The 23,525-nt window shown below is 40.0% G+C and overlaps 2 protein-coding genes across 4 annotated transcripts in view; one reads left to right on the top strand and one right to left on the bottom strand.

The window, feature by feature from the left end:
- SLC39A9 (solute carrier family 39 member 9) overlaps positions 1–11,101 on the bottom strand; it is a 36,119-nt gene extending 25,018 nt beyond the window's left edge. Inside the window, exons 1-2 of one of the 2 annotated variants that reach the window (XM_005305930.5) lie at positions 10,319–11,101; positions 1,761–1,869 (exon numbers count right to left, since the gene is read on the bottom strand). In XM_005305930.5, the coding sequence (XP_005305987.2) occupies positions 1,761–1,869; positions 10,319–10,414 (205 nt within the window). In that variant the 5' untranslated portion in view covers positions 10,415–11,101. The remainder of the gene's footprint in view (positions 1–1,760; positions 1,870–10,318) is intronic. The other variant, XM_042849347.2, reaches the window with a different exon arrangement.
- Positions 11,102–11,173: 72 nt separating this feature from the next.
- ERH (ERH mRNA splicing and mitosis factor) lies at positions 11,174–19,668 on the top strand. 2 transcript variants are annotated; one of them, XM_005305927.5, is made up of 4 exons: positions 11,174–11,423; positions 14,394–14,481; positions 16,169–16,289; positions 19,182–19,668. In XM_005305927.5, exons 1-4 carry the CDS (start codon positions 11,355–11,357, stop codon positions 19,282–19,284), a joined length of 381 nt encoding a protein of 126 aa, XP_005305984.1. In that variant the 5' UTR covers positions 11,174–11,354; the 3' UTR covers positions 19,285–19,668. The 2 variants fall into 2 exon arrangements, with proteins under 2 accessions (XP_005305984.1, XP_005305985.1); XM_005305928.4 differs by having other exon boundaries at positions 11,407–11,554.
- The last annotated feature ends 3,857 nt before the right edge of the window (positions 19,669–23,525 follow it).

Raw genomic sequence — 23,525 nt, 5'->3', positions numbered from 1 at the left:
TAAGTTTTAGATAGAGGACAAAAGCAAAACAATTAAATTTTAGGCCTGCTAGACATCAATGAGTGAAGGAAAACAAGTCAGATCAGATTCTTATGCTTAATTCTGAATGTCTTATTTTGTAAGTGGACCCTTTATCTTTTATAACAACCTTCATGGCTGAGTCTATATAAGTGGGTGCAGCTCTCTACAACTTTATCTTCACATATGATACACACATTTTATGCAGTAATATTAGGATTAACTCATTTTTCCTTGATTTATTAGTTCTAGTTCTCTTCGACTTGTCCTACAAAGGATCAAAGTTTGAGTTATACTGAAGAGACCTAAATTCTGGGCTGAAATCACTATCTGAAAAAAATAACTCTCAATGTTACTTAAATAATTTCTTTACAGCTAGATTGGCTTTGTTCAGGGTATTTCGTGTTAGAAATTTAGTTTAAGATACCATTAATGTATACTGTAAGTTTCCCAGTTATGTATTTTACTTCAATATGGATGGATGAATATGCATGAACTGCTGTGTAAATAGGAAGACAGAATTTTTCAAATGCCTCTTATTTACATGATAGTTTAATGGGTCAGATCATCTCACTGAAGGTGTCAAGCCTGGGCAATAAACCGATCAAAAATTTAATGAGAAAAGTAGAAGTGCTCCCAATAACATTGTCTGCTGCTATGCTAATCATAACAAAGATTAAAATGGAATGGATCACAAACCCTCAACTGAAGTGCAGTATAGTGAGATGCTACAATAAACATACAGATTGGAAAGTGTATGAACACATGAATAAATAGAACCTTGCAATAACATAAAACTATGTTTATTAAATATGAATAATTTTAAGTTACATGAAAGGCACTAGACAAGCCTAAAATACACAGAGACAGACTATAAAGTAAGTTAAATAAGTGCAAAAGGTAAAAATGAAAAACATATTCTCCTCCAAAGCATGTAAAAGGAAAGCACAGATATATAAAGAAAAAAACCCAAACTTACTATAGTGGCATATAGCAGTGGTTCCCACCCACTGATAAGCAGTAGCAGTACTAGTACTTCAAACACGTTTGAAAAGTCCTCTAGAGTCCCCTCTCCCACATCTTGACATTTCTTTGTATTAGGACCCAGTGCGTTGCTGCCACCCACCTTTGACTGAATTACTGATCTTAAATCTACTCAAAACCTGTGTCATACCATTGGAAAAGCACCTGAAGCTCCAATGAGGATTAGAATGCACTCGAATGAGAGATGATGGGCATTACCTGCTATAACTGAGGGATGGTATAACTGGTACAGTTATCCAAGACTTTTGGGCTTCAGGTATACCCTATACCTATGTCTCTCTAAGACATGTTCTTTCACTTAACAAAAAAATCAGTTGGCGTCAAACAATTTTGCTAATTAGTTTAACAGGCAATTTTGGCCTGTTAAACTAATTAGCAAAATTGTTTGACCCCAACTGAGCTTAGAAAGTTCTTCGGCTACAAGGGAGTGAGATTCTTTCGCAAGATAAAATATACGGAGCTCTATAAAACACCACTGATAGTGAATGCAATAACCAAAAGGGAACTAAACCACAGAAAGCAGCAGCTTATAAACACAAATTAAATCTCTTTCAAAGGCAATTCCCATTGTTTGAGGTTTCAGCAAGAGATTAACTTTAATTATTCTCAGAGTAAGATATTCTACTTGTGCCTTTCTGGTTTATCAACTGTCTTTCACAAGGACATATATCAGGCTTTTTTTTTTTTTTTTAACTCACCCTCCAAAATGTCTTCATAAAGTGCATGTACTCCTTCAGGCACAATTACCGCCAAGGCAGTTCCGCAGAGGAGCCCAGCACCCAGAACTGTCACCAGCTTTAACCTTTCCTGCAAGCAAGCATAAAACAAGTAACACTCTTTAGTAATGAGCAAAAAACTCTCCTATCCCCCAACAAAAACCAGAAACTTTAACATTTGGAATCAATATTTTTGCTCAAGAGTGTTGAAAAAAAAGCATGAGAAATTACAGCTCCTGGTCCACAGATCAAAGTAGGAAGGATGCAATGCATGTTTCCCTTGCAATGTTTTAGAGATTACTTTAACCCAGTGTTAAGTGAGATCTGTCATCCAGACTCACTTCTGAGCTTTTTCTGCATACACTGCCAAACACTATTTAACACACACTACTTACTTTACGCTGGAGTAAACTTACTTCATGCAGTCCTGCTCCACAACTCAGTGCTTGATAAGATTTGTTACTTTGAATTACAAAGTAGGGTGGATAGAAGACCATGCTTTTTTAAAAAAAAATATAATTGGATTATTTTATTTAAATACATTTTTCTCTTTAAAACTAAACCTATTTAAAATTAAATTTGAAAATACGATAGCTGATATTAAGGCCTAATTTTACCATAATCTATTAAAATAATTTAGATTAAATAAAAAAACTAATATTCAAGAAGTATGTTTGCTGCTGACGTATTAAAGAAAGACAAACCACTGAACTGGTTGAAGTCATTGGCTAAGCACCTGGAACCAGTCTGTTGAAGTGTTAAACCAACTTTTGACAGAACTAGCCTCTTATGCAAGTGCAGAGAGAGTATTTTCATCATATCAGCTTATTAAACTAAAAGCTCAGTTCAATGGCTAATTTATTCAATGTTAAGAACATAACTGGGAGTTGAAAAGCAAGAGCGCTTGTGAATACAAATGAGATGCAAGAGGGTGAGATCTACTAGTTCTAAAATCTTGAAGGATGTGATGACCAGAAATAATCATTTTAATTCACTAACTACAGATAATTTAGTTTAACAAATCAGTTTGTTTTAAATAAAAAAGTTTATCAAAATGTTTTGTATGTATTCATCGTATTTACAGTAGTTTTATTTAATAAAAACAAAATCAAAATGCTGGTTTTGTGCATTTTTAACTGAATTCCAATTTCCATCCAAATGCAGATTGACACAAATCACAAGTACAAAATTAATCATCTAGTAAAGAAGAAATCTAACTTTCGCTATTTTCTAATGTAATAAAAATATAAAAATTACAAATCTGAATAAATGTATGCTAAGCTATGTAATTGGTTAAATAAGCATGCAGAGATATACTGTATCCTCCTGGATAGCAAAAGAGAGAGGACTAAATTTAGTGTGAAGGTTATATTTAGTTGCAAACCAACATGTTTTAATGCTTACCAATCAATGAGAATCAACCTTTCTTTAGGAAAATCATAAAAAGTACAAATGCAAATCAAGATTAAAATTGATTATTTAAATCAAAATTTCCTGCTTGCTGATTTAAATCATGATTAGAAGCAGTGATTGATATCAATCTACCCTGTCAGAAATACACAATGGGTTAAAATTTGCCAATCATCATTTAGGATTCCCCCCCCACCCCTTTCCCAAAAGTGAGGTCTATTAGACTACAGTACAGTCCCCCAAGATAGTGGTAACAGATTAATAGGTTACTATCCCTTCTCTAATTTCTATGGTTGATTTAGAAAAAGTTCACTGTTTTTCATGTAATGCCTGATAGAGTCCAAAGTAGTACAAAAAGAGAGATTATAAAAAAAGAAGGGAAAAAATGATCCACAAAACTTTACAATATAGGTTTTCATTCCAGAAACTGAATTTCTTAACTTTACATTCCTAAAGGTTAATAAACAGTTGGAATAGGAATGTGTATTGTCAGCATCTCTAACTCAGACAATTTTGAGCAGGAAATGAAAGATGTCCTCTTCTTTGATAAATAAGGGCAGCTGAGAATCAATGGAATGGGAAATACCTGCAGTAGAAAGGACGATTTTACTTGACAGTGAAGATTACTCTGAACCTCAGCTGCCAGATCCACTGAGGTGAATACTGTTTAAGCATATATGAGTTTTGAAGGATGCCCACCAGCAGCCCAATTTTGACAGATTCAGGTTTATACTTTCAGAGCCATTCAAGCAAGGCCATTTTGAGGTGTCCCCCTACAAATGGTAATCCTTATTTTTGTCCACTGTAAAAATCCAAATGTTTGTCCTACGAAGCCAAAATCTACTCTGCGATGTTAAAACCAATAAATAATAATGTAGTATTAATACAGTGTACAACTGGTTGATCATTGCTCTTTAATGAGGCTAGATTATAGAAACAGAGTCAAAAATTCCCTTTGTAACTTATTTTTTGAATTATAGTAGCACCTAGAATCCCTGATCAGGATCGGGAGCCCAACTGTAGTAGACCAGGGTGTCAAATAAACACCTGGCCAGCAAGGTGTATTTATGAAGCCTGCAGGATATATCCAGACTGTGCAGAAACTCAGCTTTCATTTAAAAAACAAAGGAAATTTCTAGACTTCATGGCTGCAGAGATAACTTTCTAAACATAAACAGAGTGTAACTGATAAAGTGATATCTGCCTGAATCCACAGTTTGAAACAACAATGTAGGGGAAAGTCCTCTGTTCAATATTAATCTGGAGTGTCAACATTAACTATTAATTGCTGATCATTTTAATAGATGGATTGGGGAAGGAGCTGGGATTGAAAGCCATGGTGGAGGCAACTGGAGGTTGCTATAGGCAAGGAAAGGCAGAGGAAAGAACAGAGAAGCCTCACAAAAACAAGGAAGAGGGAGAGAAAGAGAGGATGGAGGATAAGGAAGGAAACAAACAAAGCTCAGGAATAGCAGCGGGCCTAAAAGGGAGCACCAATGTGTGATGAATGTAACAACAAGGCACTAAACAGCTAATAAAAATAATCATTTGTTTAATTACTACATGAAGGCCACATGCTCCCTTTGAACTCTGTGCAAGCCTCCCATTGACAAGGGTGCGCATTGTGCTGTGAATTATTAGGAATATATAGCCCGGCATTTCTCTCTGCCCATTGATCTTAGCTGTATAAGGGGATTTGCCCTCCTCATCTCCAAATGAGTTTCACACCTTGTGCTAACCACAGTACAAAGAGTAAAAAAATGGTCCTAACACCAAAAAACTTCCAATCTAAATGACAAGAGAGGCAACCCAGAAAGAATGGGGAAGGTAGATGAGGGAAATAGTTATTATATAGCCCAGACACAGGCACGGCTAAATGGCTGATAGTTATATTAAAAAAAAAAAAGAAAGAAAAGAAAAGAAACATCTCAGGGGCACCTTCTGGCCATCTACCTAGCTTATCAACAACCTCGCTAGCAGCTTCCCCAGACACTGTGCTAAAGAGAAGTCCTGAGGACATATTTGAATGAGGACAGAGTAGCGTCTTTATGAACTAATTCAAAATGTATTCCATGCATGAGTGGCAGCATATTAAAAAAAAGCCCAAAAGTCTTCATGGGAGAAGTGGACAAATGGATAACCCAAGCGGACACTGACAGTCAACTGGACACCATACAAATCAAGAGAGGATAAATTAGGAGGTGTTAAATTGTGAAGGGTAAGACTAACAATCTGAAGTCAATATTTGATGGGCAGCGAAGAGGGAAATCAGTGGGTGATTTCAGAGAAGGGAGCCAGATGAACAGAATGATGACCCAGGAAGATTAGTAGCTACATTTTAAATGGAGCTGAGGGGAGCAAACTGGGTATAAGGAAAGCCACAGAGAAGATGGTTTCTACAGCCAAGGCAGTAGATGAATAGGGCTTGGATGAAAGTTTTAGCAGCATGGGCAGAAAGAAAAGGGTAGGATTTTAGAGATTTTATAGAGGGAGATAAGGCAGGATTTGAACACTGCCTACACGTGCAGGTTTAGAGATGATGGAGATGAAGATGACACCTAGGTTGTAGGACTGTTGCTGGTGAATAAACCAATGTGCAATATAGTTTGTTTACCAATAGATGATACTGGTTCTGAATAGCAGTGGTAACAGTAACAAAAACAAATGTATGTCACTCAGATATATACGGAGTGCAGCAGCAGCCAAAAAAAGCTAACAATGTTAGGAACCATTAGGAAAGGGATAGTTAATAAGACAGTAAATATCATAATGCCTCTATATCAGGGGTAGGCAACCTATGGCATGCGTGCCAAAGGCAGCACGCGAGCTGATTTTCAGTGGCACTCACACTGCCCGGGTCCTGGCCACCAGTCCGGGGGGCTCTGCATTTTAATTTAATTTTAAATGAAGCTTCTTAAACATTTTAAAAACCTTATTTACTTTACATACAACAAAAGTTTAGTTATATATTATAGACTTATAGAAAGAGACCTTCTAAAAACATTAAAATGTATTACTGGCACGCGAAACCCTAAATTAGAGTGAATAAATGAAGACTCGGCACACCAATTCTGAAAGGTTGCCGACCCCTGCTCTATATACGTCCATGGTAAGCCCCATATCAATACTGTGTGCAAACCTGATTGCCTCGTCTCAAAAAAATATATATTAGAAATGGAAAAAGTACAGAGAAGGGCAACAAAAATGATTAGGGGTTTGGAACAGCTTCCGTATAAAGAGAGATTAAAAAGACTGGGACTTTTCAGCTTGAAAAAGAGATGACTAAGAGGGAATATAGAGGTCTATAAAATCTTGACTGGTGTGGAGAAAATGAATAAGGAAATGTTATTTACTCCTTCATGTAACACAAGAACCAGGGATCATCCAATGAAATCAATAAGCAACAGGTTTAAAACAAACAAAAGGAAGTACTTCTTCACACAGTGCAGTCAACCTGTGGAACTCATTGCCAGAGGATACTGTGAAGGCCAAAATAATATTAGGGTTCAAAAAAGAACTAGATAAATTAATGGAACATAGATCCATCAATAGCTATTAGCCAGGATGGTAGGGATGCAACAGTATGTTCTGAGTGTGCCCTAACCTCTGTTTGTCAGAAGCTGGGAGTGGACGGACGGACGGGATGGATCACTTGTTTATTACCTGTTGTTTATTCCCCCTGAAGCACCTGGCATTTGAGCCACTGTCGGAAGACAGGCTAGTGGGCCAGATGGACCATTGGTCCAAACCAATATGGCCGTTCTTGTGTGTTGAGCAAGAAGTTGTCCTTACTACACTTTCCTGACTACAACTGTGCTTTAAATGCCCCTCTCCAGCAACACTCCATCAGACAAACTGACTGGATTTTAAAAAAATGGAACAAGTGAAAATTATTATTGATGGACCCATATAAAAAAACCCTAAAACCTTGCCAGGGCTTAAACTTTTCATATTAAAAAAATGAATATGAACTCTACTGAAGGATTAAAACTGGAGTAAGTAGTGAAATTCCTGTTTTACAAGCACCTAATGTTTCACATTACAGAAGGGATTCAATCCCCAAGGTAGGTTTAAACAGAAGTCACGTAAATCATTAAAAGGGTTTATTTAAAGGAAAGCTTGAATTATGGAGCTGTATTAGTCAAAGATAACAACTGAGCTCTCAGAAGCACCAGTACACAATTTATGTCAGCTTGATTTAAAAAAAAAAAAAAAAAAAAAGGTGTTTGATCAGGAGATGCATAAATGCAGAATGTCGCCAACTGTTTTATGCTACTTCTTCTAAGATTTACCTTGGCATTTATACTGATCTGAAAGTCTGATTAGAAGGATTAAATAAAAATTTCAATGGAATATTTAAAGGTATTCTACTCTCTACACAACTACAAAGATGTCGCTGCAAAAGTTTAGTTTTTCTTAAACAATTAGCAAACTGCAGTGAAAAAGCAGTCACCATCATCCTAATTTGATATATAACAAGGCCAAGTGCTAGTTTATGATGAAACTATTAACAACTTATTTGTTTAAAATATACTCATCAGCTAGTCAGAGGTCAAAGTGAAAAAAAATAACAGAGAACAAGTAATTTAATGAAAATTAATAATGTAATTATAGTGACACCTCACAACACAAACATGCTTCAATCAGAATCATTAGATTAGCCACATTAGGGGCTTATCTACACACACTAATTTACACGGCTTTAGATAAACTAATGGAAACCTCTGTGTAGACACACATTTTAAGAGTGACTTATATAATTTAGCTTAAACATGTTTCTGAGGCCTAGTCTACACTTAAAATTCTGATAGGCATAGATAGTTATGTCGCTCCCTTGGGGGATAATGACATAGCTATGCCAACCCAAGCCCTTGTGTGGACGCACGGCTAGTTCGACAGCAGACTGCTTCTTTGGACCTACCTACCACCACTGGGGGCAGTGGATTACCTACAACAACAGAAAAAAACCTTTCCATTGCTGTAGCAGGGGTCCACTATGGTGCTACAGTGGGAGAGCTATAGCACCAGTAGCTGAGACATGGCCTAATTGACTTAAACTAAACTGAAATAAGATGGGTGTAAAATGAAATAATGTCCACACAGCCTTTTGCACGAGTTCACCAAAATCAGTTTTTTTTAAACACACCTTAAGCTAAACTGGTGCGACTTTACATATAGACAAGCCTTAGGATTAATATTATGACAATTAAAGTGTTTTCTACATGGTTAAAATTTTTAACACGATTACGTTGATTTAACTGTGCTTAGACACTATGGTGATGGAGCCAATATCAGATACTGCACAGAAAGAACTGTTTGAGCGTTAAACCCTAATATAATCCAATATGAAATACACCAGTTCAAAACCTGCACAGAACAAGAGAACCATAAAATCCACACTGTTTTCTTGCACAGTCACAAGAGTGTCTTCATGTCAGCCAAGTTTAAAAGAACTTGGGTCTAAACTGACTTGTCCTTATTTGAAAATTAATTAGGTAAACAGATTTTCAGTTAGGAAAACAATTCACTAAGTCATCCCTGAAACAAACTGCTTCAAACTCCATAGTTATACAGACTTTGGAACCTTCTTTTGAGACTGTCTGCACCCAGATCTCACAACATTCTAAGCAAAGGTAATTTCACTCCTAAACTAATCTAGTTTAGAACCCCAGGATTACAATTTGGAATTAAACCTTGAACAAAGGTAAATAAACTCACTATTTTTGCACACCAGGTTAGTGCATATTCCAGAAACGCCAAGTTCTTGTAACAAGCAAACCAAGAAAAATTGGAAAAGGGTTTACTAGTTAAACCATTATTGCTAATGCATAAGATGCAATCTTGCTAATGAAACTATGAGATGGCCATAATTCCCATTGAGACATTTTCTCAACAAATTTTCAATATCACATTCATTTCTAAACTCCCCTTTTTTGTTAGTCTCTAAGGTGCCACAAGTACTCCTGTTCTTCCTTTTCATTTACTGATTCCATTATTACAATCACAAACAAAAAAGTGTAATGCCACTGATATACATATCTAAAGCAAAAAGGGAACTAGGAGCCAAGCATTAAATATTTAATTACAGGAAGAAATCTGTTAGGGCCTAAAGTGTGTTTTATTTAATAAAAGAAGTTTCTCCCCCTCCTCCAGAAGATACTCCATCTTAATGTCTCTATGACAGTCTTCATTCATGTACACCCCCACATCAACGTTGTGTCCTTAATGTGCCTAATCAAGGATAAAACTCCTAACACTATATTATACTTATATTGTAAACTCTTTGTGGCAGGAACTTTTGTTGTTTGTAAAACACTTAACACAATGGGGCCCCAGTCCTAACTGGGGGTTCTGAGTGCTACCCCAATATAAAAACAACTATTTGGGGGACTCGGAGAGGTAGGGTCACTGTTGAACAGTGCGGAACTGTGAAGATATGAGGCTCAGCTCATAAGAGGTGAGAGAACAGTGGGTTATTAAGTCACCCCATCTCCCTCAAATACTACAGTTATGTGGACCATATAAGTATCCAAATAGATTACATAATGCTCAGAAGATTTTTGTGAGCTCTAGAAGTCACACCCAATTTTCTTTGGGCACAGGGAAAGCAACCATGATGGTGGTTTTGGAATATTATTGTGGAACATTAAAGAAGGAAACATTGAGTTTTGTAGAGAATTTTTCTTATTATTTGTATTGTTTTTAGACGCCTCAACCCAGACACTGTGCAGACATATAGTAAAAACCAGTCACTGCCTTCAAGAATTTATAATCTAAAACCATTCTGAAAAAGAAACATCAAGCTTCTGCCACCTCCTTCCTACTGATGCAGAGCCTTTGTTCTACTTCGGCAATGAGAGGATCTGCAGTTCCGAATTAATTGCAGGATTCATTTTAAAGCAACTTTAAAATACATTTTACACTCATCACAGATTCTGTGCTGCGATGTTGAATAAAATTTAATATTTCACTCAATGTTTCTTTTGAAAGCTCCCTAATTTAAACTGTTACTGGTAACTAGACAGCAGTAGTCCCAAGGGGACGAGCTAGACGATTTGATGGGGTCTGTCTCTCTCATTCACAAGATTCTTGCATGACAAGGGATGGACAATCTGGTGGAACCTGCTTACCTCTGAAAAATTAACTGCCAAGGGGATAATCCCCGCCACATAACAGCCAACCAGCATAGCCAGAGACAGCAGACTGATGGAGATGAAATCATCCATGTTGTTGCTTTTTGTCCACTCGCTTAAAGTGAAATTTAACTTTTCCAGCTTTTACTGCATGTAGTTTTTCAACTTGTGCAGGTGTTGCGGCTCCAGCAGAATCATGAAGGTCAGAGGCGCCTCTTCCCCAGTGGTGCCACAAACTCCCTCCCTCCCCCAAGAGCTACGTGAGAGAGAGACACCCCGCTTTCCTGACCCTGATCCCTGGATCTGTCAACAGCAACTGGGATACCACGATTCACTCCCTCTCGCCACCTCCCCTGTCAAGGGCCACAGGGCATTAAGCCACCCCGGGATTGCGGAAAGGCCCTTTCTCTCCCACAGCCTAGGGGCAGGGGACACCTTTCCGCCCGGGTGAGAGAAGGGCCCACCCCGCTCACAGACTATACCAGCCCCAGGTGCAACAGAAAGGCCGCTCGCCCCGAAACACAGGGCCAGTCAGCAGCTCCCTGGAGGGAGGGAGCCTGGCCCTTCCTACCAGCCCCAGGGAGACGCCGGCAGCGCCTTCGCCTTCCCCTGCTGGCCCCTGGTCTCGGCGGACGAGAAGGGGAGGGGAGGGGAGCGGTTCAGCGAGGAGCTCAGGCTTCAGGCTCCCCTTTGCGCCCGGCGTCCCCCGCGGCTGCCATGGAGGCCAAGTGGCAGCTCCGCAGTCAGACACTTCCCCTTCCCGAGAACAGCTTCCGGGTTAGCGGCCTGAGCCTCTCCTGGGGGCTGGGGCGGAACGGAGCGTCTTTCTCACGTGACTCACTTTCTGTCGCCACTTCCCGCCCGATTCCAAGATGGCGGACAAATAATCACTAAGGGGCCATGTTGGAAGGGGGTGAGAGGCACAAAGGCGCTGATAGGATACGGTGCCCCTATCAAAGATGACTGCTAAAGTCTCAAAGAACGGCGCCGTTATGCCCCGCCCAGAATACGCAACGCCGGCGAACGCTTTGCCATGTGGTTTTCTCGCGAGAGTTTCTTTATAGCACTGGCGGCGCTCTGGTCTGGTTCCGTGATGTCTATGGTAGGGAGCTAGGGGCTGGTTGGCGGTTGGTGGAGTGTTTCCGGTTAGCGCGGGGGATTGCGGGTGACCGTTGGGAACTGTTAGTTCGGGACCGTCACAGTCAGCGGGGCTGTGGAGAACGAGTCGCCATGGTGAGGAGGGGAAGTTCCCGGCGTGCGGGGAGGAACCGGGTCGGTCGGGCCGCGCCATAGTGGCGGCGGGAATGAGTCTGCTGAGGGCGACGTAGCGCTGCGGCCTGGCGGAGTCCCCAGCCGCGTGTCTCCTCCCGCCCCCCTCTCCAGGGCTGGGGACCGAGCGGGATACAGACCCCGCCCCTTGCCTACCGCACGAGCTCCGCGGGGAGAGGGGCGGGGGCGAGTCTGGCTCGCGCGGGGCAGGATCACGGGGGACCCTCGCGCGGACCCCGAGGGCTGCGGTTTTTTCCCATCCGCGGTGGAGGAGGGGCCCTGACTCCCCAACGGGCATCTCCAGCCCTCGGCTGCTCCTTGCGCAGGGAGGGGCGAAGGCCCGTGCGGGGCCCGTGCTTATCTGCGCGGGTAGATTCCGTTCCCACAGCACGTGTCTGCCCTGGCAGCTGCCACTGGGGCAGGGGGGTTAGCCTTAGGGGTGACCGGGCTGCACGCTCAGTGACTGGGCTTGTGGCTTTGTCTGGGTCTCTCTGCTGCACACGTGGGGCCTAGGCGGGTTTCTTCGCGATGCGTTTTCAGTTTGTTTCTACACCAGAAAGTCTAGGTCTGTTTAGGCTGGAAAAGTCTGTCATGACGGGAGAACTAGTGTAAATGAAACCCCCAAAGGGAGTGAAAGGCCTGCCTACATCACACGTGGGGAGTCAAGTCCAACTTTTACAAAATCCTCTGCAGGTCACCTTTTAATCTCTTATTCAAAGAGCTGCTTCCTTGAATTTGTGGAACATAATGCCATTAAACAGGTGTGGGTTTTTTTTATTTAAATGTTTCCTTGTAGCACTTGGAATCCAGAGCCCTCTTTATATATTAGGTTTCAGAGTAGCAGCCGTGTTAGTCTGTATCCTCAAAAAGAACAGGAGTACTTATGCATATGCATCCAAAGAAGTGGGTTGTAGCCCACGAAAGCTTATGCTCTAATAAATTTGTTAGTCTCTAAGGTGCCACAAGTACTCCTGTTCTTTATATGTTAGGAAATGAAAGTGAAATTGATATATGTGGCTTCACTGGTTAAACAGAGTGAAATGCAAAAAGAGCTGATAATCCTAGTGCTTTGTTACTTTCATGTGAAAGTGAACTACACTGAAGGAAGCCTACTGATATCAATGCTTTGATAGCTGGCTAACAGCTGCCTGTGAAGAGGAAATAGTTGAAGCACTTGTGTAAGGGCTAATGCTACTATGACATTCTTTTAAGTGAAGTTCTTGAGCCAATTCAAGCAAACCACTACTTCTGGGTGGCAGCAGGAGTAACTTAAAACCCTAAAAATATCTGCTACATACCACCTGCATTCACTTGATTGTACTTATATCAGTGCCCAGGCCCTGCCCTTTTTCCAACCCCAGCTTCCCCGATGTCCACTGTTTACTATTGGTGCAGCATCTTAGTCATGTTGCTGAGAGCTAATATATAGTTGGTAGAAGTCTTTCTGCATGGGTACTGAGTAGATGCTGAGGTCTGAGCCTTAGTACTTTGGCTTTCTGCACTTCGTTAAACATTTTTTGCATGTAATATCCATAGATGGTAATTAAAGCCATTTTTAAAAGGCCTAAAAGAACATAGTTGGACTTGCTATAACAGATCAGATGAAAGTTCCATCTTGTCCAATACCGTGTCTGAAAGCTGACAGTCATCAGGTGCTTTGGAGAAAGGTGCAAGGAGCTAGAAAGTCCTAGAAATTAAAATACATCCATCCTTGAATAGCTAACTGCAGACTATAATTGTGGAACTTTGTGTTCACTTGTAACTGATAGTGAATACTCAATCTCATGTTTTGTGTACTGGCTTTTCACCTTGAGGTGAGAGTTGCAATGTTAGTGAAATGAAAGTTTGATTCCACCCTGGTTTTCCATCGTGTAGGGTATTAAACCAATAACTGCCAGCATTTACAATGGAATAAGCAAAACAATATAATCTCCAATATAGTAGGGTTTTTTTTTTTAGTTCTAATTTCTTTTGTTATGCTGGTGTTGTATTTACAAGGGAAGAGCCTGGGCCTTGCATACTATTTCTTGAATGCGGTCAATGTTTTTGAGTGTGAAATAATACAAGATTGTTATTCAAGAGAAAATGACATGAGGCATTGACATGTCTCAGGATTAATGTAACTGTGATTGGAAGAAAAAATTGCTGGCCAAAACAGTGCCACAAGCAACCCTCTTTTCAGTTTCTAATTCATGGTATAATGCAGGGGTCAGCAACGTTCGGCACGCGGCTCGCCAGGGTAAGCACCCTGGCGGGCCGGGCCAGTTTTATTTACCTGCTGACACGGCAGGTTCGGCCGATCGTGGCCCCCACTGGCCGCGGTTCACTGTCCCGGGCCAATAGGGGCGGCGTGGGTGAGCGATGTGCTGTCCGCGGCTTCTCGCCGCCCCCATTGGCCCGGGATGGCGAACCGCGGCCAGTGGGGGCCGCGATCGGCCGAACCTGCCGTGTCAGCGGGTAAATAAAACTGGCCCGGCCCGCCAGGGTGCTTGGCCCGGCCCGCCAGGGTGCTTACCCTGGCGAGCCGCGTGCCGAACGTTGCCGACCCCTGGTATAATGGGACATTTGTTTTCTGTACTACAGGCCTCATAGGATTTTTTTTAAGAGAGAAATGCAAAGCCATTTGAAGACTGCTACTCTGATTCTCCTTTAGACAGTAAGATTTATATAAGTATATAAGATCTGATTACTAGAAATACAGCTGAATTTGTGTCTCATGGGTTGGTCTTCTAAACTTCAGTTTAGTCTTCATGGGTTTTAATGTGTATTTCTAAGTCTGAGTCACTATCTTGTTTTTGTGCAGTCTCACACAATTTTGCTTGTTCAGCCTACCAAGAGGCCAGAAGGGAGAACATATGCTGACTATGAATCGGTGAATGAGTGCATGGAGGGTAAGTATTGTTGCCTTTGGGATGAAGATGGTTTAGACGATCTCTTCTTGTTAAGGGCAGTTTAGTTTTATTATTTTTTCCAAACTTTCACCTGCTGAGAGAATCCATTCTCAACACATTTTCCTTAAATTGAAAAGGTATAAAAGTAACTTACCCAAAAGTGCCGTATTGGTGTAACAGTTTGCTGCAAGACTCAAGTTCACATGGGGCGAAAGAGTTATTTCAAAAAGACTCCTCATTACTTCACACATCTTCTTCCTGTATTTATTCAGAGTCCTATTCTGACTTTACTGACTAAGGTCCTGAAACTGCAATGAGAGGTGCACTGTACAAGTGGTCTGCCTGTGTGCATCTCATTGCAGGATCAGATCCCAATTTTCTAACTACTAATTTGTTATCCCTCCAAAGCAAATAGTAGATAATGTTTTCACCCCTCAGCTCATATATGAGCGGTAATCTAGATCCCATTGTTCTGCACATAATCAACTGGATAAATACTAACTGCAAACTCTTCTACTAGGAATGTGTGAGCCAGAAAGAAACCAGTTTGACTTTCAGACACACACTGGTTTGCAGGCTAGATGGAAGAAAATGTTTTCATTTGTAAATTGGCCTGATTTTATATGGATTCACTGGTGGCCTCCTCATGAGCGGGGCTAAGCACACTCATCTCTCATTCAAGTCAATAGAATGAGTGTTCAGCACTTCAGGACCAGGCTCTGAGAGACATAGAACCTCACTGTTCAGACTGCATAACCACACATGAAGCAATTTGGGTGTTTAATTTAGCATTACACTTTAGCACAATGCAAAGAAGATCTGACTGTGGGTTAACGTTTAAAAAATGTGGTATATCATGTTAGTTCTTATACTCTCTAACATCAAGAATATCTTATTGTACCAACTGCATTAAAGTTTTCTGCAGCTAGACAATTCTTTACTCACCAAAAAAAATTCTAAAAGACTTTTTCTTCCAAGATGGGAAATGTTGATTTGCTGCTTAGAGGAATCTTAAATTAACTTATAAAATATTTAACTCATGTGGGTTTTTATGAAAGTGCAATAATCACATTTTCATCCCTGCTGTGATCTGATCTCTTTACATTTGGAAAAGAGTGACTTTCTGCCTGTTGTAATGCATGAAAGTCCATTGCTCCATTTGAGAATATATACTTCCTTGCTTGATGTCTGATCCTGTTGCACAGCAGGCATGTGTACAGCTCTGTTGCTAGGATTTGTCAACTTAACTGCTGGTTTAGAACCAGCAATGAGATCATTCTAAACTTTTGCCCTGTATACTCAGTAAAAAAAACAAGTATATTGTACATTTTTGTAAAATTATGCCTTGAACCAAGTGTAGATTTAAAATCCAGAAGACTGTTCTCAATACTTCATAAGTCAAGGTGTAAATAATAGTGACCCATTTCCCACATCAATGTGTTCTGGATGCTATACAAACAATTATGAGAACTAATCAACATTGTAAAATTGAAATAAAATATTAAAGCTGAGTGGTATTGTCGATTAAAACAATTCTATAGCATCTGCATGTTCCCATTCCAAATGTGCTTCTATAAACTTTACTGTTGCCTGTAACTTTAATACCAGAAGGAACTTACAGCAAACTGAAACCAATAGCCTTTTAATGCCATTATTGATGGTACTGAAAGTTCTTATTTCTCTGCAGGAGTTTGTAAAATGTATGAAGAACATCTGAAGAGAATGAATCCCAACAGCCCATCCATTACGTATGACATCAGCCAGTTGTTTGATTTTATTGATGACCTGGCAGACCTCAGCTGTCTTGTGTAAGTACTGTTCTGCTGTATGGAAGGTAGTACTTCAAACACCCATCCTATTTTGCGGATGAAGGGATGGCTTCCCTCCCATTTTGGGAAAACAGGTGTTTTAAAGGTAATAAGGAATTATTTATAAGCTTATGTACAAAATCAGTGATGTAAAACTTTACAGTATTGTTCATTCTCCCCCTGTACCTATCAGTTGCTGATGAGAAATGTGTGTTGTTTCTGTTTAAAATGCCCTTTATATTCTGTGTGGTATAACGAGCTGTGTTGGTGAGGCAGTGATGTTCCATAAAACAGACTGACATTCCATATCACCCTTAGCAAGAGTTGCATTGGGACATAACATTTGTCTGAGAGTAAGTACACATAGCTTTGAAGTTGACAGTTCCATTTCAGATCTTATTCACAATAATGTTTATAACAGTTTAGGTATTTGTACCCAAACACAAATCTTACTCCACTGAGGACCATATTGGCAACATGCTAGGGAGCCTACAGGCTGCACCTAACTTTCCTAAAGTGGAGTATGCTGTAGTCAGTTCATATGGATCAAGACAGAGCATTGCATGTTAAAAATACAGGGTGGAATTTAACAAAAAAAAATCAAATCACCTAAGGGACTTAGGAACACAAGTCCCATTGACTCTCAGTAACAGTTGTGCTCTTAAGTCGCCTAGAAAATCTCACCTGTAGTCTCCAGGGTTCTCATCTGTATATAAAAGATGAGGGCAACTCAAGATGGCATTGTAAGTTCTGCGTGCTTTCCTACACCTGAATAGGTGACTAGACTCATTTCCCCTACTGTTCTGCTCTGGAAAATACAATTTAAATCTCAGCACTTCTAGCAATTCACAACTGGTCTTCATACCATAAATATTCAGCTAATTTTTGACTTGCATCCTTAAATTTTTGTAGAAATAATACAAGAAGTCTAATATTCAGTTATACAATCTTTTTCTGTTTATTCAACTGACATGGGCACAACTGCTCTTCATAATCAGAGTAGAAGTTAACTGTAAAAGGGTTGTCAAAGTACTGGATGACTGCTGTAGGAAGTTGCACCTGTGTGCAGATCTGTAAGTCTTCTATAAAACTTGATCCAGCAGTGAAGTTATTTTTAATAAGTGACTACCTCTCTCATACAATTACTTGTTTTTGCCACGTATTATTTTGAGAAATCAGAAAAGAGCCTGCAGGGGATTCCTTACCCCTTCAGATTCATTAGCCAAAGTCATTGATGAGAAGGATGAAAAGGTCACTTAATACTAGTTTCTGAAGTTTTATCTTGTCCTTGAGTTCTCCCCCTACCGTGCTTGATCCCCAGCTACAGCAGTATTTGGGTGGTGCAGGGTTGACCAATCATGCTATGTTTTGTTTTCCCCCCTGACATTAATGATAGGATCCTTGTTTTTAAAAAGGTGCCTCTGTTTTCTAATACAATATTACGTTTTTTTAATCAGGAGCCTAGTCAAACCTAGTAAAGCCAAAGTGTGTTTGAGCCAAATTCTGTTTTAGCTTGTAGTTTCCCACCAGATGGCATACTTAGCATGTAATGTACTATGCTCAGTTTGTGGCTACACAGATCCCTATGCGGCTTGATATCTGATCTTTCAATGCAGCTTTAGTTACTGATTCTTAAAGATACATTTAGTGCTCTCTGAGAATTAATAAAAAAGTATCTCGGACTGAATCAAATGGCATTACAGATCTTAATTTTTGGCCCATCCAAGGCTTAATGCTAATGATCCCTTTCTTGTCCTTGTCATATGGGTAGAAAGGATTGTGTTCAAAGATGATCTGTTAATCCTGTTACACCACAATTATCCAGGTCAGGCACTGTATATTTCAAAAGGCACATGCCAGATTTAAGAATTAAAACTGGGCATGAGGGGACAAATCTTAGTACTATATCTACACAGATAGCTAACGATGTATCAGCTTGTTGAGTTGCTTTTGCTATAAGTAGGTAAGACTGGCAGAAGTGGAAGCAGTATTTTAATATAATTGTTTCCTGCGTCTGTCGAGCTTGGTGATGAACTACAGTGTCCTGAGTTACTTTATACAATAAATGAGCTCAAATAAATTTGTAATCCCTGACTTGTAAAGAGAGAATGAATGTGTGAGAGCTTCGTTCATAGCCTTCTTTTTGGGGGAGTGTGCTTGTTCTGGGATGTAAACTCTCACTGCCAGTTGATATGTGAATGGGTTGCTGGCTGAAGCTGCTTCCTTATTCTTTTGGCTTTGATCTTTTGTTAGGGAGAATGAAGAGAACACTTAGGAGCGCTATAAAGCCTCACGTGACTGGAAGATCTTTGTTTTTAAAAAAAACTTCTTTAAAGATTCTAAGCCCAAGTAGAAAATCTGTAGTTTTAAATTCCAAATTTCTCACTTATTTAAATATTTGAAAATTAATACCTTGCCCGCTGTTTCTTAAATTCAAGGAGGACCAGCATTTCAATTTTTAAAAAATGTTTCATGACTTGTGTAAAATTTTCAAATTCTAAGGCACTTTAAAACCCTTTTTAAAGGCTTTCTCTGTTCACTTTCCACTTTCTGTAGATGGAGGAAAATCATTTTCCTGAATTTTAATGTAAAAGAGAGAGAGAGAGAATGTGACCTAGTAGTTACTGGTGCTTGAAACATCTGGGTTCTGTTCCATGCTTTTCCACTGATTTACTGTGTAACTTGATCAAGGTCACTTTAGGTAAAATTTCCACTCAGTCAAATGGAAGCATGATCAGGCTTCAGCTATATCTGTCTGTGAAACATGGATAATTACTTTGCTATCTGACACACTTGGTGAGCTTTACAAACAGTTGTTAAGCCTCTTCTGACATGTAAAACTGAAGGACAAAGCAATGTTACATTAACCGTTTGGTTTTTTTCTTTCCTTAGTTACCGTGCTGACACTCAGACATACCAACCCTACAATAAAGACTGGATAAAGGAGAAGATCTACGTCCTCCTCCGCAGGCAGGCTCAGCAAGCAAGCAAATAATGGGGCAGCCTCATTATGGGGTTTGGGGAGGGTTTGGACAACAGGTGTGTACAGTAGTAGAAGTTTTGTATTATAGTCATCCTGTTGTCATCTTGTTAAATTCTAGTCAGGACTGAATGTATTGTTAGCGACGCAAGGATTTTGTTCAGTTTGAAACCCTCTTTTTAGTGTAAATGAAGAAGAAAATGTAACATCTTTGGTAGGGATTTAACTTTGTTTCTCTCTGGTTAGCTAACAATCATATTTTGTTCAACCCCCTAGGGCTGTTCATATGCTTTGCCAGATTCACTGTATGTGCCCTTCCGCGGGATATCCAACTATTAGTTATGTCATTGAGACAAAAGACTTAGTGGAAAATAAAATGAATACTCTTTAGTTAAATAATGTGTGTGCTGGACTTCTTATCTGACTCCTAAAGCACTTTAGAGTAATTTAAATCTACTGGTCAGTGTGCTGTATAACAGGGATTGGAAGGCGTATGTGGACTGAACTATGAAAGATTGTCTGTTGCATAGTGTATAGCTTCATATGAGCAAACTTTTTCCTAAGTGCTGCAAAACAACAAGGTCGGTAAACAAAGCTGATGTGTCTCTTGGACTGAGTGCTTATGGCTTTGAGAGAGAGCCCAGGATTTATACTTCTTGCTGGTGAAAATCTTTCCACTTACGGAGTATAAAAGGAAAAGGTTTGTTAGTATGAAGCTATGTGGTATGCAAGAGAAAATCTTTGAAACACCTGCTGAACAATCTGGAAGGAGTGCATTTTGGTTAAAGTAATGCACAATTTAAAAGGTCAACTAAAATTCTTAAATACTTTACTTAGTGGGTCATGTGGTGACAAAGAACATCATGTTTATAGTGGTGTTGCCAGAGCCACTCTTACATTTATACTAGAACTGGCAGTTCAAGATCGTGGGGCTCTGATTGCCATGAATGGGCTCACCTTTATCTGTTGAAAGGTGCACATTTAATGTGTTTATAAGCAAAGTAAACTATCTAGGAAACAAACAGTGCTTGAACATTCTGCTCAGTATACTAATGTAGTTAGAGGGATAAGTGTTCTTTTGAGGCCCCAAAAATGTATTTTAAGAGTTCTGCAACACATTGTGTTTTGGAAGACTCTGTTCTTCAGGGATGCCGCATAGTATGTAGCTTTCTTTAAGGTGATTCCAGTGGATTTTTTTTTTTTTTAATTGGGCTTGTCCTTTCTTGCTACTTTGTGGGTAACGAGCCTGAAATCTTTTTTTAAGGTGGCTTTTTTTCCTACAGCTTTCTTTAAACTTAGAATAATCATGAATGTCAAGTCTGGTCTTCCTTGATCTTGTTGGACCAGTGGGAGCTCTAACACTTCAACTGAAGGGGTGAAGGTGTTGGGTCTGTAACATATTAGAGAAAAGGCATTTTTGCTAAATAGTGACTATAAATCCCTTCCCCTCTCAATTGTTTAGCTTTCAGTCTTTGCTCTCATGAGAGCAACATTGCACTAGTTTTGAAGTCATTTCTTCCAGCATAGATAGGACTTGAATGTGTAATGTGAAAAATTTGGAAGGAAAACCTTTTAGGCCCATATACACAATGAATAAGTACAAAAAAAAAAGCCCTTTTTCCTTTTGCAGGTCACTTTGAGAAAACACATATTGGGGCCTAACTATGATAGCTAAAGAGTGATTGCTCACCGGAGAAACAAAATAAAATTAATTCACACACAATTTTTTTTCTATCCTTTCCAAAGACTATGGCTTCTTCAGCATGAGGAGTCAGATACAGAGATAAAAATCAAACAATAAAATAGTTCCTGCTCTGCTCTTCTCTACATTCTTGCTTTCTTGGGGCTAGATTCATCCCTGTGCTGGTGCAGAGCCAGACAATGGGAAGTGGTTTGTGCCTCCCAGATCCTGGGTTTGCTGGGGCTGGTTTGGGCTCAGATGCTGGCTAGGGCTGCTGTAACAACTCCATGACCATTTCTACTCTAGAACATCCTCTGAGCCAGGGACAACTGTGGGAACAGGGGGATGCAGAGCCAGAGACCCCTTATGCCAGGAGTATTCCCTGGGGGTCATTGAGCCACTGTAGATAGCAAAGTGGCTGCAGAACGGGGGTGAATTCTCCCCCCAAGTCCCAGCTTTCTCTGACTGATCTAAAATTCTCTTGAGTCCCTTGCTCTTGAAACAAGCTGCTGACTTGGGAAGCCGAAGAGCAAGTTTTATGCTATTATGATATAGTAATATTCTCAATGTAATCTCGGAGCTGCCTTCTACAATCATCTGTTCACAAAACAAAGCATTTTAAATCTTTGGCCTATTAGCACTTCAACTGCTTAACTGTACAGCTGACTGGAGAACATCTTTGGAGTTGAAAAACTACTGCTACAACTTCTGCTATGAATTGCTAAAAGGATTATCGAGAAAGTCTTCTTCCAACTACATAAAACTGATTGCTGCTTCAAGGCTATGATGGGAGAAATAAGGTCTCTAGGCTCTTGGAGATGCAGGAAGCTCAGGTGCAGTATAGTCTGCACAATTTGCAAAAAAGCCACTTTGTTTTTTCTCCCATACACTTAACAGCATTGGGAAGTTGTTCTGCAGCTCTTAGTTCTTTTCCCCATAGCAACAATATTTTGTATCAGTTCAGACCCTACCACTACAGTTGTGCACTTGATGGGGGTGGAAGAACTCCACTGCTACTCTGCATGGTTTGAGGGATCAGTGCCCAGAGCAGTCTAAACTGACAACTAACACCCTACCTGTACTAATATTGGGAAGATCCTCTGGGGAGACTCTTCAAATCATTCATTAATGCTTTCTAGCAGGTAATGTTTAACTTCTGATATCAATATTCTTACCATACTCTGTTTAAATGTAGAATGTAAACTAGGGATGCAGTCTCCCATCTCCTGCCACCATGCAATACCCTCTTGATTCATGTAGTTTACATCATGTTTTTGTGGAAAATTCAGCTCAGATTTTTGTATCGACCCAAGTAGACATTTTGTAGATCAGGAACTGTTGCAAGTTTTGTCCTCAGTCCTGCTGCAGAGGCTACAGCAGCATCTGACTAAGAAAGTGCACTGAGAGGATTGGTCACCATAATTAGTAAACATTGCTTTTGCATGTTTGTCTATATTTAGCGTGTCCTCTTGATTGATCTCCAGAAATCATATTTGTTCCTTGTCAGTGTCTTCCTCACATCGGCTCTCTAGTCTTGTTTGCATTTTACAGCTACATTATTCCAAAAACTCATTTTGTCATTGTACAGTACTGCATGCTTAACTAAAGTTGTAGAGGAACTTCTGTATTCACAAATGCTTTTCAAAGCACAGCCAGTAATTTTGCCTTGCCTGAATTGCTAGTCTGAGATCTGGAAAAAGCACAACTTGTTATCTCTAATGTTATGTCCTCATTCAGGTGTGCTGCCTCAAGGATTCTGTTACTGTCTCAAGCTTCAAAAAGGAATAAGTACTGTAGTCCTGGATTTTGCTTCATTAATTAGCTTTCAGTGGGCAATTCTGAATAGGTGTTCAGTATCTTTAATGTTTGACTGTAGCAACCATAACCTTAAAGATCACTGTTGCATATAACAGAAATTTTATGAAGATGGGACAAATTTGATTTGTACTCAATTCCGCTATCTTGCAATTGATTTTTCTGCTTATTTGACAAAACTACTTTTTAAAATCATTTGATTTGGGTACAAATCAATGTTTGTCACATTTTCTACAGTATATTGCTGATTACAGTGACAGGAAAGTAAACATCCATTTAATTGAGAATGGTGTGTTGCCCTAAAGGAGTGTGGAGAATGGATAGTCTGGAGGGGCCTACAAATTCTGCAACACAAAGAATGACATGCTAACATAATGCTCTCATTGATTTAAACAAGGGAGTATTAAGTAAACAAGCCTTTCCTCAGCCTTGTAAGATAAGGGCTAATTTGTTTTTATAGGTGAGGAAACCTGAGGCACAGAGTGGGGAAGTTGTCCAGGGAAGGGTAGTGTTGACTAGTGGCTAAAGCACAGGAGTGGGACTTGAGACCTGGGTTCTATTCCCAGCTCTGTCATTGGCCTGCTGGGTGACCTTGGACAAGTCACTTCACCTCTGTGCCTCTGTTTCCCCATCTGTAAAATGGGGATAATGATACGTGCTTTCATAAAGCACCTTATCCATGGTTGAGGAGCTAGTTAATAAAATCAGATGGAAATCTGTGGCAGGGATAAGATGGCTCTGAGATCCATTTACCGTGTTG

The sequence above is a fragment of the Chrysemys picta genome, chromosome 4 (genome assembly GCF_011386835.1).
Source record: "Chrysemys picta bellii isolate R12L10 chromosome 4, ASM1138683v2, whole genome shotgun sequence".
NCBI classification, from domain to species: domain Eukaryota; kingdom Metazoa; phylum Chordata; order Testudines; family Emydidae; genus Chrysemys; species Chrysemys picta.
This window is presented reverse-complemented; position numbering and strand designations above follow the sequence as displayed.

Bases quoted from the DNA above. Each gene is read 5' to 3' on its own strand.
- ERH (XM_005305927.5), top strand. From the start codon at position 11,355: ATGTGGTTTTCTCGCGAGAGTTTCTTTATAGCACTGGCGGCGCTCTGG. The intron at 11,424-14,393 runs GTAGGGAGCTAG...GTTTTTGTGCAG, and splicing joins CTGGTTCCGTGATGTCTATG to TCTCACACAATTTTGCTTGT. The intron at 14,482-16,168 runs GTAAGTATTGTT...ATTTCTCTGCAG, and splicing joins GGTGAATGAGTGCATGGAGG to GAGTTTGTAAAATGTATGAA.